The sequence below is a fragment of the Phymastichus coffea genome, unplaced genomic scaffold, assembly GCF_024137745.1.
Source record: "Phymastichus coffea isolate CEN01 unplaced genomic scaffold, Cenicafe_Pcof_1.1 PCOF00114, whole genome shotgun sequence".
Taxonomy (NCBI): Eukaryota; Metazoa; Arthropoda; class Insecta; order Hymenoptera; family Eulophidae; genus Phymastichus; species Phymastichus coffea.
In genome coordinates this window covers 104,000-116,325 of record NW_026706925.1, presented here as the reverse complement: position 1 = coordinate 116,325, position 12,326 = coordinate 104,000, and the positions used below count along the sequence as shown (strand labels likewise).

The window sequence follows — 12,326 nt, the reverse complement described above, 5'->3', positions numbered from 1 at the left end:
CACGTGTACGAATTTAATGCGTTGACTATTCCCCACCATCAGCCTATAAAGAGTGCGACTAACCCCCTTGCGTATATATGTATGTACTACCTCTGTCTTGTCATCGTATCAGTGTGAACGCGACGATACTTGTATGTACAGACAGCGCACGTTCTTTGTCATTTCATCGATTTTACAATCATTTCTTACCTTTTAGGCCATTAATATACTTTATGGGCTTTAATTAAAATTTGACTGGGATTTAGATTTGAGACAAGTATAAGTGTAAATATATGTTACGTTGAAGTGGTTATTTAATTTTTGATTTATTAAAAACTACGAGTATTGTTTGTAATCTTAATAGATACGATAAATTTTTTTAAATTTTAATCTTATTTCTGTTACTAATTAGCATATGATATATTTATAAAGTTGAAGTAAAATTACGTATCAGAGTTTAGTTGCCAACTATTTGACTAAAGAAAAGGATTTTCTTAATTTTCTTGAAGAATAGATTTGATAAAAGACGTTATGGAAGAGCAATATAATTCTATTTCAATGGAATCTACGTCAATAACATAATTTTGAAGAGCTATACCTTTCGAAAACATGTTACTTTTTACGAAATATATCTACTATGGTTTCTGACCCAAGATACGTGATACGTTATAAGAATAAAAATTAGCCGCATTTCAAGTCATTATACAATCAAGAAATATAATTTATTCATCCAACAAATTCCCCAGTGAAATAGGGTATACAGTTCAACCCCTTGCTCCATATTTCGATAAGATCAGAATGTCAACGTCACGACAAAAAATTAATGCATAAACAACAGCTGTTATCTGGCCTTGTTAAATCAACATTAGGCCAATTAACTAAAAAGCCACTGACGTGTATTTCTGTTATTATCGGCCATACGCGCGGTCATATCTTTGTTATGCGTCCACGTGTGCAGGGCAATAGCTGGTCTCGCGTGTGTTGTGCACTGAAAGAAAACGCACATATGAGCGTCTACTCGCTACGGTCGATATTATGGTCAGCACGTTGATGTCACGCGCCTACGATCTTCAGGAATTTCGCTTTGTGTACACGAACGATTGGGTCATTCTTCGAGTGGAATTTCCACTAGGAATAGTTGTCTACGTACTATTCCTATAATGTTCAAGGTTGAATTCATGACATTGCGAATATTGCAGGATGAAGATTTGTTATTTTTTAGAACATGAAGACTTATCAATTATAGATTTAGCTTCAATATGATGTGAATTATATTACTTGATTATAATTATATAATTCATATATATTAATTATATGTGAATTATATTATGTTGGTTGTAGCAGATTAGCAGGATAATTATGACGATGTGAGAGATGTTATAAGATAATGATCTGTCCAGACCGTCACATCGACTGTTTACAATCATCGAGTAACGCAAATTATCTTATTGCACAACTATTACGATTGTTAAATTAAAAAATGTCAGATTTTCTATTCCTATACTTATCACCGACTGCAAAGCAGTGAACTCAAAATGGTTATAGTAAATGTAAAAGCCATTTCGCCTCTCGAGCTCAGTTGACTAGAGCATTTCATTCTACAAATCACGTGGAGACCAAAAGAAAAAACTTCCAAACCAAGCAGTGACATTCGAATCAAAAGAATCCTGAACGTCAAATGCTTCTCGATCCTCAAAATAGCCTTCATAGAAGAAATACGCATACGCGTGTACGCACAAAGGAAGGGGTCTCGAGTCGATCGACAGGAAGATTACGAATAAAAGGGAGAGAAAGGGCAGAAAGAGAGAAAAAGGGACGGTAAGTATTTCACGAAAAGAGTCCGCCAACTATCTCTCTTTCTCTCTCTCTCTCTCGCTCTTCTGTTGCTATTTTGAGACGCGACGCGTCCTGGAATTTCGACAAGAATGGATCCCTAATGCTATTTAGAACGAGTCTTGAATCAATTCGTTTCTCTGCTAAGTGCCTTGATTGCTCTGGCTACTAACAATGTCACTAGTTGTACTGTTTTTCCGAACAATCGTAATTACGCGTTCGCTGAGAAAAAGTTCATTTTTGACAAAAGGCTTCCTCTTGTACCAAGATTTTCATCTCAAAATAATTTTAAACGGAATTATTTTTTGAAAAAAGAGGAACGTTTTACTCAGAAAACGAGCCCTCTTGTTACAAGAAATTATCTTTTTGTTTCAGGGAAATTTCTTTTTATAATTAGCAAGAAGGTTTGCTTTAAATTACAGTTTTTTTGTTATAAGGATATCACTTTTTTCAGTGTAGGAGCATTACGTATTTTTATAAACCATATTAAATGCTTAACATTACGTGTCATTTTATTTATTATTTCTGTGATCTGATGTACATATACATACATGTATGAAATATTAGTAAAATACATGATCAAACTCGAGTGCAATCTACAGGCGAGGAAGGAGAAGCATAATACACACCAAGTTATCCAACATTAACATAGCGTAGCTTTGCATATCAATGAATAATGTAACCAGTGTTTGCCGCTATGTAAATTACACAACAATCAATACTTCTACCGGCTAAACCGAGCTATTGTGTAATAATCATCCACGCGTGAAGATTATACTTGTATGTGTATGAATCGAAATTTTAACACAAAAAAATACATGTTCGATGAATAATTAGCAGCGAACCTTTAGCAGCTGTATGATTGGTCAGACAGGATACAAATTTACGGAACAATTAATCAGATGGCGTATAAAAAGCCACACAATTTTTCCGCCAAAACTAACGAGCGAACAGCCGTACATCATACAACCCGCACGCGTGAATATTAGTGAGAGAGAGTTTTCGACTTCGAACTAACACGGGGTTATACACGCGAAGAGAGTTTCATCCGCAGATTCAATTTTAGTTGGGGTGAGTAACCCCTTTTTTCTTCCGACTCCCGCTGTCACCTACCGCGTCTGAAAGATCGCCAAGGAGCTTTTGGGGAAAGAATATGTGGCTGCGTTGTTGACGTTGCTGACCTATTTGTTATGCTCACTCTCCCCCTTAGGAGTTTCTAGGTATATCTCTTCTTATTTTTAGATAGAGAAGAACGAAAATTGTTCAGTTGATAAATAATATAATAACAAAATGAATGATGTAACTTCATAAATTATTCAGCATTGATTATTGTATAATAGTGAAAAAAGTTTTGAATTCAAAACGTTCGAGTAAAAAGTACCAATAAAAAAGCTAAATGCACGCAATTTGCTTGATTATTACAACGCGAAACTGAATAAGTAAAATAATCCTACTGTAATCAACCTAGGGTTATCAGTTCTTTGATAAACATTGATTTTCTCTAGTGAAATTCACTGCAAATGTTATACGAGTTGCCAAAAACCAGTTTGTCGATATTTTTGTATTAGAATCTGAATAAAAATGTCCACAGCCAAAACACATGAACATTTCTAATTTAAAAATTGAAATACATCAACAAAATAACCATCACTAATAATCATGTCACGTAATTTCATCAAAGAGAAAAAACAAAAAAAAATGTTGGTTTGTGTACAAGCAATGTACACAAGTTCTCTCACGATATGTAAGAAAAAACTTGACGAAAAATATGGAGACGTGAAGGAAGCCCGATGTTTCATTGAAAAAGTTCAACTCATCGTTCAACTTTTGTTCATGTGCACGTAACGAAAAAAAAAGAAAGAACGTGAAATTCACTTTTGCTCGGTGCTTGCCACTACTATGCGTAGTGTGGATTTTGTCCGCTGGATAATAAAGACGGAGTAAGTGGTTTGAGCATTTTTGCGCGCTGGAGGCACGGTAAGTGAGTTTCCGCGTTTATCGCGGACGCAAACAATCGCCTGCCGTTTGACGGGGCTGCGACTCTTTCGTGCGATGGCGTTCGCTAGCTTTTCTTTCATCGAGACTATTCGCTTGGCTCTCTCCTCTCTCTCTCTCTCTCTCTCTCTCTCTTTCTCTCACCCTCTCTCTTTTATCTCCTTTAACTCGGGAGAGAGTAAGGCGACAATGCTTTGTAACTTTTGCACGGACCTCACGGTGACAAGTCTATTAATTGAATCGTGGTGGTACTGAACTTTGACAGAACGCGATTAAAGCCAGATAAATGGAGGCAGGAAAAGCCGCAACCAGAACGGCAGATTAATTAATTATAACACATTGATTTTTATCGATTTTCGTTTGTTGATTTGTTTGTAGTTTTTATACATAAATAATGTGAAACTCGAGACATCTTTCGGATTAGTTTTCTACGATAGAAACATTTTTTCCATGAAAAAGATCGAAAATGACTTTTCTTCGTAGCGCCCACAACACCTTTTTTTCCCAACAGTCTAAATCAGCGTTTGCAAATTCATGACTTGGCATTGCTACAAACCATGTATCATGCTTCCACGAAAGTCATCCTTGGAGACAACAACGACGTAATGAGAGAGAGAAAGAGTTCAAGGTTTTATATTTTTTTTAGGTTTTCTATCTACACTTTTTTCCTTCAATGCGAGTATACTTTTGAATCGATCCTGGAGCCACAGCGAAGATATTCATTGAAATTTTTTGTGAATGAGTTGAAAGGAAAAAAAAAGTATTATTATAATGGAATCAAGATACGAATCTAGATGTATGATTTTGCATGAAAAACGATTAGCTCAGTAATACTTACATATAATCCAACTATTCGAAAACGTTTACTCCGCGATTTACTCGCCGTTGATTAACCCTTGGACAAATTGGCGAATCGGCGGGAAGCGCTTTTAATTCTCTCTGTGGGATGGGCGGGAGGAGGGGGGGAGGAAACAGGATCAAACTTCTGTTAAAACGCACTCGATCTCTTGGAGATTCGCGCGCGACCTGAGTTTCAAATCCAACTTTTCACAAAAGAGAGAAAGAGAACGAGTGAAACAAACCAGAATGTTGTTCTCATCATTCAACATTAATTTTTTCTATACCATTGAATAATAGTATATGTCAATTCAGCGTCAGAAATTAAAAAGACATTTTTATTAATCTTGTGATGTTGCTGTTAAACGCTCAATTCAATATATTTTAGTATTTTTTCACATATTTTCATAATTCGAATAGGAGAGTCGTCTTTATAAATAAACCAACCATTTAAAAAATCTCAAGTTAGAAACTTTTACAAAAATTTGCTGAGGACTTCGATTGTCTTTTGATTCAACTACTTATTTATGTTTCTCACAGTATTGAATGTGATTGAATTAGATTTTTTGTGAAATTCGTCATGTTAAATTAATAATAGTATTTTGAGCTTAATTCTTTTAAAATATTCAAAGCTTTATGAGAAAGTTTGAAAGATTCAGTAACTTATTCTAAAGTAAGTGGTTCGCTATTAAAATATCACTACTTTGTAACCAAAATAGCCGACAGATAATCTAGAATAAAATAATGATGACGAAGAATGGTTTCCAAAAAAAAAACGTAAAAGACAAACACCTCGGCAAAAACAGAAGCTTTTTTAATCGATGATAAGAAACCAATCATATTTGTTTCTCTATCAAAAGAACAAAATGGAAATTATATACGACAATATCGCAAGGTGTGTGCGGCGTTAGGGTGCTCTATGCACTCGGGCATCTTACGAGGTGCAATTAGCCGAAAGCTCAGAATAACGAAGCAGTTGCAGCAGCAGCACCAGCAGCAGTAGCGTAACAGGTTCATCGACGGCCTAACAAAGTGGCGCGAGGGACTTGTTACCCTTTTGACGTGACGACTAGGCACTCGAGACTCGAGTGCTTGCGGGGCAGGAGGAAGAGAGGTGTGAGTAAAGGGGGAGGTTATTGCTAACCGAGAAACTCGCGAAGCGAGCGCGTGAATTATGAAGCGGCCGCGTATACGCGAGCTGAGTTAATAACATTCCCAAATATTCCCCGCTACTGGTCTCCTACTACTGTACTCCAAGGCACGTATTTCTCTCTCTCTCTCTCTCTCTCTCTCTCTCTCTCTCTCTCTCTCTCTCCCTCTCTCTCTCTCGCTCTCTCCTTGCATTCTATTCGCACACAGAATCCCCGAGAAATCTTCCTCTTCGTGTTGTCTGTGCAAGCTTTTGTGATTTTAATCGTATGTCGCTCTATTTTTCACTGCGCTGATTTTTCTTTTTATTCTGTACTGTACGCGCAAGTTGTTATACGTGCGCATCTGCAAGCAATGCAGGTATTGAACAAATTTATCTAATAAACGAGAATCTTTGTTATGCATGCTTATTTTCGAGAGATTTCTGGAAATTGGTTTATGTTTTTTGAAGTTATTTAATAATATCGTATCTCCATCGTTAATTAATTAAATATCAATCATCCAAATACGAATATTCTTCTATTACGATTTTCGAAAAAGCTTGCTATAATAAATTAGTTAGTATGACTAGCGTAATAGCATAGATATAATCGATGTATGCTGTATAAAAATTTGTTCCCATTGAATTCACATTAAATCAGATATAGTCGCAAACTCGCATACACAAATACACACACATACACACACACACGCACCTAAATCAAACGATTAGCCGCTTACGATTTTTACGTCCGATAGTAACCGAAGCTCTGTTGCGATTTATGGTTATTTTCAAATCGTGTAATCTCGCTATCCCCCGTTAATGTAAAATATGAAGCGCGAGCTCTGACTTTTTAAATTCCCAATTTCTCTCTTTCTCCCCCTCTCTTTCTCACTCTGTGTGCATGTGCTACGTCCGAATAACGACGAATCTAATCTCGTCGTGACACGCAATAATTCAGTGGAAATATATTGCCGCCAATTAAAATACGCTCTGGCTGATGGAGACGTAATAGTTTCGTTTGCTGCGCGTTTCTGAATGAAATATTACGCTTTTCAAAAGCTGAAATCTCAATGGCTTTTTAAATAAGATTAACTGGTTTATGCATTTTATTTGTAATATGTTTCTAATTGGAAAGACAATTTCATATAGAAATAGACCAACAAGTATGTCAAGCAAAGTTCGAGTACTTTTAAGCTTTTCTATATAAAAAGAAAAAACGCAGTTCTTTGCTTTTGATCTATGGCGCTGAAATTCGCTTCGATGAACAGCTTATCCTTTTTGAGCATATATACCTATATATTTGACTCTTATAGAAATATTTAAGCCTTTTTTGTAATAAAATTCCTGAAATATTAACGATAGGTTCGTTCACTTTAGTGAATGATAGGATTAAACCCCGATTAAGGCCTTATCGAAAATAGACATATCAAATCTAATATCTACCTAGTGCCTCTAACAGTGTAGAGATAATTATTTGACATCGTTATTTCATAAATAAATGCTTTCTATTAGGTATGCGGAACAATTGTTGTCAAATACATTACAAGTATAACTCAGTTCTGAAATCCACGTTTGGTAAATCAGACAATTTTCATATTAAGAACAAATATTCGAACAAATCTCCAATAAAATGTCGAGTAGGAAAAAAAGCTCCCAAGCTAATAGAGTCATCCAATCTCACTAAATCCCAGCCACACCAACAGAGGCAATTCCAATAGAATTCGAGGGTTCGAGCTTGACGTTGACAGACGTCGCGCGTCCATTATGCAACGAACGACTCGAAAGATCGAGGGGTCAATTGGCCTGGAGTCCGACGTCGTCGGGAGCGTTGATGAAACCGGATTACTCGACTCTGCGACTCAGTTCTCACACACGCACATATTCGTTCTTATACACAAGCCCTAAAAACGCGCGTGTGTAGGTGTAAGAAGTTTTATATATTATAATCTTTACTTTCTACAACTACTGTTACTGTTAATCTTATTCGTAACAGTTACATTGTGTTCGTTAATGTTTCTCTAGTTTATAATTTTTTAACTTCTTGCCGAACAGTCTTAGATGTATCTGTTCCAATTACTTGCTTATTTTCCCACAAATTATCGCTTTTACGAAAGATTAATATTTTCTATTCTCATATGTGATAATCAACGGTTTTCTTCGGCAATAGTAGAAAAAAAATCGCTAGTGTTTTCAAATCCAAGAAAAGAAGCTATATAATCTTGAAAAATACGAAGTCTATCAAAAGCGGCGAATCGACCTACTGACATGCATTCGACCCGATGTTCTCGTACAAAACTTTTGCTTGGCTCGTAAAATTTCCACAAATCGTGGTTGACGAAAAGCAAGAAAGGAAAAAGTAGAAAACAATGTACTAGAAGGGAGAAGCAAAATAAGAAACTTGTCTCTTTTATGCTGTTAACACGTATTGTTCTTATTCTTTCGACAACTTTTCTTACTAAGCATTTAATATTACATCATTTTAGCTTCTTAACTTTCTTTTTTTTACTAAAAAATATAACCATGTCTTTGGTTTGGGTTAACTAACAATTTATTTTTTGGCTCGTCTATGTTTGCTTCTACTTTTATTAGTCTTTCCTTTTTTACAAATATATATGTTAATAATGAAGTTTTTTCTGCTTTTATATGATTTAGAAAGCGTGATTTTCTATAAATGTGTGTGAAGAGTAATCTGATAATTCCTTTTTTTAAAACTGATTAATTAATGCTTTTACGGATAAATATTCCATGAAATTGATAAGTTTATTTCCTTGAAATGAGATTTTTTTTAACTCCTAGACAGTTCGGCTTGATTCATAAATATTTCAAATTTTTAGTTAAATAGAAAAATACAGAGTATTTTACATTACTTAACGTACATTTACGAAATAAGAAACGGGATAAATTCTGTAATCACACCGCCCTTCCATAAAATCTTCGAGCCGACAATCCTCGACTAGAGAGAAAGGGAGACAAAGGAAAAAAAAGAAAAACTCTTTGGAACGTTGAGCTGTATCCGATATTTGCTATTTTCCTGGAACAAAAAGTCTCTCGCTCTTGCTCCCCTAAATACAGCAAAAACGACGGCAAGCGGAAAATCCACGGTGCACGGCTGCGCGTCAATCGTTCGTTAGTCTGGACTCCCGGCAGAAATGGAAGCACAGAGCAAGTGAGAGAGAGAGAGAGAGGGACGAAGGAGAGGGAGAGAGAGAGAGAGAAGGGTTAGTGTACAAGTAAGCCGAGCAAAGAGCCATAAATCGCCCGCGGCGCAACGCAGGCTTCGCGCTCGCGCGCACTCTTCCCGGAGCTACAAGGGTTAAGGATGTATTGGCCATACAGTCTGATTCAGGAACAATGTTACACCCCGCGCCGTGTTATTTCGTTATAAAAGCAGAAAATGCTCTGGCATCTGCTTTGCCTTTTATTTTCAAGCGGGTTACTCCACGATCTTCGAACTTTTCTTTTTTTTTTCTTACTGGTGAACGAAAGCTCAAATTGCACTTTTCTTTCACTATTGATTAAATTTTATATTGCAGTAGAATTATCTTTTTTTACTGCCGAACATGAAAACACAGTTTTTGTATTACGTTTGACACGTTTATCACATTATCGACGAAAAGTTACGTTTTATATTTCGAAAAAATCTTGAACGTATTATCAACAAAAATTTTCTCCGCAATTGTCATAACTTAAATACAATAATTATTTTATTTAAAAGTTCTACTAATGAATAAGTTGAAAATTTTTTTTTTGTTTTAATGTGGTATTTTTCTAGACTTATTTATTTTGCATAAATTTTTCAACAAATTTCAATTATTAATTCTATTTAAAAGCTTCAATTTATTTTGGAAATAGTTGATGGGAAATGGCTTCGTTATGAAAGTATGTTAACTTTTATAGTTAAATAGTATTTGTGCAAAAACTAGAATAAGGCCATCTCGATAGGTAAAGGTGGTTATACATACATCAACTTGCATTTATAATATAAAAGACTGTTGATTTGATCGATTTCAGTTTTTATCACTGCTAATCGCGGTGCGATTAAGTTTTTTCTTGATAAAAATTAATTACAGACACTTGATCTGAAATGTGGTTTCCATCGACTAATTAATTTAAAAAACTATTTCATTTGAAATTAACTATCCTTTCCTCTGTAGCTGTAATATTTTCGGTGTTTGTTTCTCTTATATCAAAACTATTGTTTCAATTTAGAACGCTATACATGACTAAACTTTAACATTGACCTTCATCAGTATGTCATTTGGAGAGAAAACATTAACCTGTATACTTATTTCACGTATTTTCGTAATCAAGTTATAAAAAGCCTCTACGCAATCACCACGAATTATATGAAAAAATGAGATACGATAAACTCACCTGATTTATTAACATTAACATTCTGATTGGTTTGATGAGCAATTTGTGGCGTCGGTTGTAATTTCGGTGGTTCGAGTTTCTGCTGCGGCACGCTATGAGCCGGTATAGGTCCAGGATTAGTCATGGTAGTCATAGTTGTCGGCATCATCAGCGTCGACATGGTCAGCATCTTTGGGCCGTCCTGCGCGCTACACCACACGACTCTTTGCTCTGTGTCTATATCTTTCAATTGATCCCCCTCGTTAAAGAGATATATGTATATATATCCAGGATGATTGAAAAAAGAAACAACTCACTCACAACCCTCAACCAAAAAAAAATAACTTCACACTGATGTCTCGCGTGCCCGCGTCTCGCTCACTTTCGCCGAACGAATCTGTCAGTTTATGTTCTCTCTGAATTTTTTTTATTTCTTTTTCAAAATTAAAAAAAAAAATTCACCGCAAAGCGATGTTTTTTTCTCTTAATTTATTTTTTATTAAAACAAACAACGTTCACGGCGATGGTAGCAGAGGGTTAACATTATCGCTCACACGACGTAGCCACGAGACGGTGGGAGAGAGAGAAAGAGAAAGAGAAAAAGAGAGAAAAACGGTTATATTACGTCACGTCCGGCCGAGCCAAGAGTCGAGACTCGTCTGGTGTCTCGCGCGCGCGCGTACCGCGGGGGTTGCTCTTCCCTACTGCTCGTGCCAAGCCGCCGTCGCCGCCGTCGCCGCCGCCGCCTCGCTGAAATAAGAGGGGTGAGAGAGAGAGAGAACGTGTTGGTGCGCCGGCGCTAAGAGCGCAGCCGCGTGAAAAAACCACCCGTCGCCCGCCCTCCAGTGGACGACGATGTGAGGATTGCTCAGACTTGCGAGAGATGACGCTGCTGGTGCATCCCATTGAAAATCCGTGTAGCTTTTACGATCTTTTATTTTCTTTTCATACTTTTCTTAATTTTCGAAACGATTTTTATTTTTTTACATTGATTATTTTTTACTTACCAGTTGAGTCTACTAATTGACGATAAGTTTGCGACATACGTTCGAAAAAAATTATTTGTTAAGACTGCCCATTGATATTCACAGATATACAGTTAATGGAGAAATTTCGTTGCGACTTTCCTTCAATCGTTTGCCTAAAATATAAACGAAAAGTGGTCGAAAAAAATTATCTACGATAAATATTCATAGAATGCGACTAATTAATCTTGGATTGTTTTGAACAGTGGTTTCTGCAGAAAAAAATTAAAAAGTCAACCATGACTTCCAGCTTTCATTTATGTTTACATTCACAATGAAAAACAAAATGTTACTGTCAATCTAACCAACCTGACTTGAGGAATATCGTCGGTTTATTTTATTTTTTTATGAAGAAATCACAGCTCAAAATATTCCAAAAATTGATTAATCGCAATATAAGTATGAATATTTATCGATAATATTTTTTTGGAGTACCTTTGATTTATATTTTAGGCAAACGATTGGAGGGAACTCGAGACAAATTTCTCCATTGGCTGTATATCTATGGATATCGATGGGTTGGGGGTTTGAACGTGCTAATATTTGCATGTGTAAGATAATAGTATGTCTTATTATATTTAATGTAACACTCTTATGATTGCTACAAATGCATAGAATAATCAATTTTTGGTATGGATGGATTGATGAGACCTACTATTTCATTATAATAGCGAAATAAAATCCGTATGAAATATTATAATCTCCTATTTCAGTCCAAATGTTCATTCCGTTTTACATTTACAATTCAGTATGTTTTGGATAGTATAATAAAACCTAACTGCGTTCCAATAATTAGCATAGGAAATATTTACGAAATTATGTTTAATAAAAAAAATCAGTGATATGACATATATCAAAGCATGTTTTTACTGAAAATTGTCACACAATCATGTCTCGAAGTAATTTATGTGCTAATCATAAGTTTGAGGATAAATGTACCTTAGAAATTTCATTGCTTATGATATTGTAACTTATAAAATTAAAATAGCTCTAGCTTTTTTTTAATATAAACTTTATTATCACTTTTGATTTCAACTTGAATGTAGACATAAACAAAGTATCTTTCTTTATAAAAAGACACTGTTCAAACGCCCAAAAATAAATTTGGTAATCACTACTTTAGTAAAACCTATGTTGAAAGAAAACTTATGATTGTATTAGTGAACATTTGT

The 12,326-nt window shown here is 35.5% G+C and overlaps 1 protein-coding gene across 2 annotated transcripts in view; it reads right to left on the bottom strand.

The window, feature by feature from the left end:
- The window catches only part of LOC131670699 (nucleolysin TIAR), a 199,377-nt gene extending 188,559 nt beyond the window's left edge, over positions 1-10,818 (bottom strand). The window contains exons 1-2 of one of the 2 annotated variants that reach the window (XM_058946522.1): positions 10,447-10,818; positions 10,151-10,372 (exon numbers count right to left, since the gene is read on the bottom strand). In XM_058946522.1, coding sequence (XP_058802505.1) covers positions 10,151-10,319 — 169 coding nt within the window. In that variant the 5' untranslated portion in view covers positions 10,320-10,372; positions 10,447-10,818. Of the gene's footprint in view, positions 1-10,150 lie in introns of both variants that reach the window. The other variant, XM_058946521.1, reaches the window with a different exon arrangement.
- Between the last annotated feature and the right edge of the window lie 1,508 nt (positions 10,819-12,326).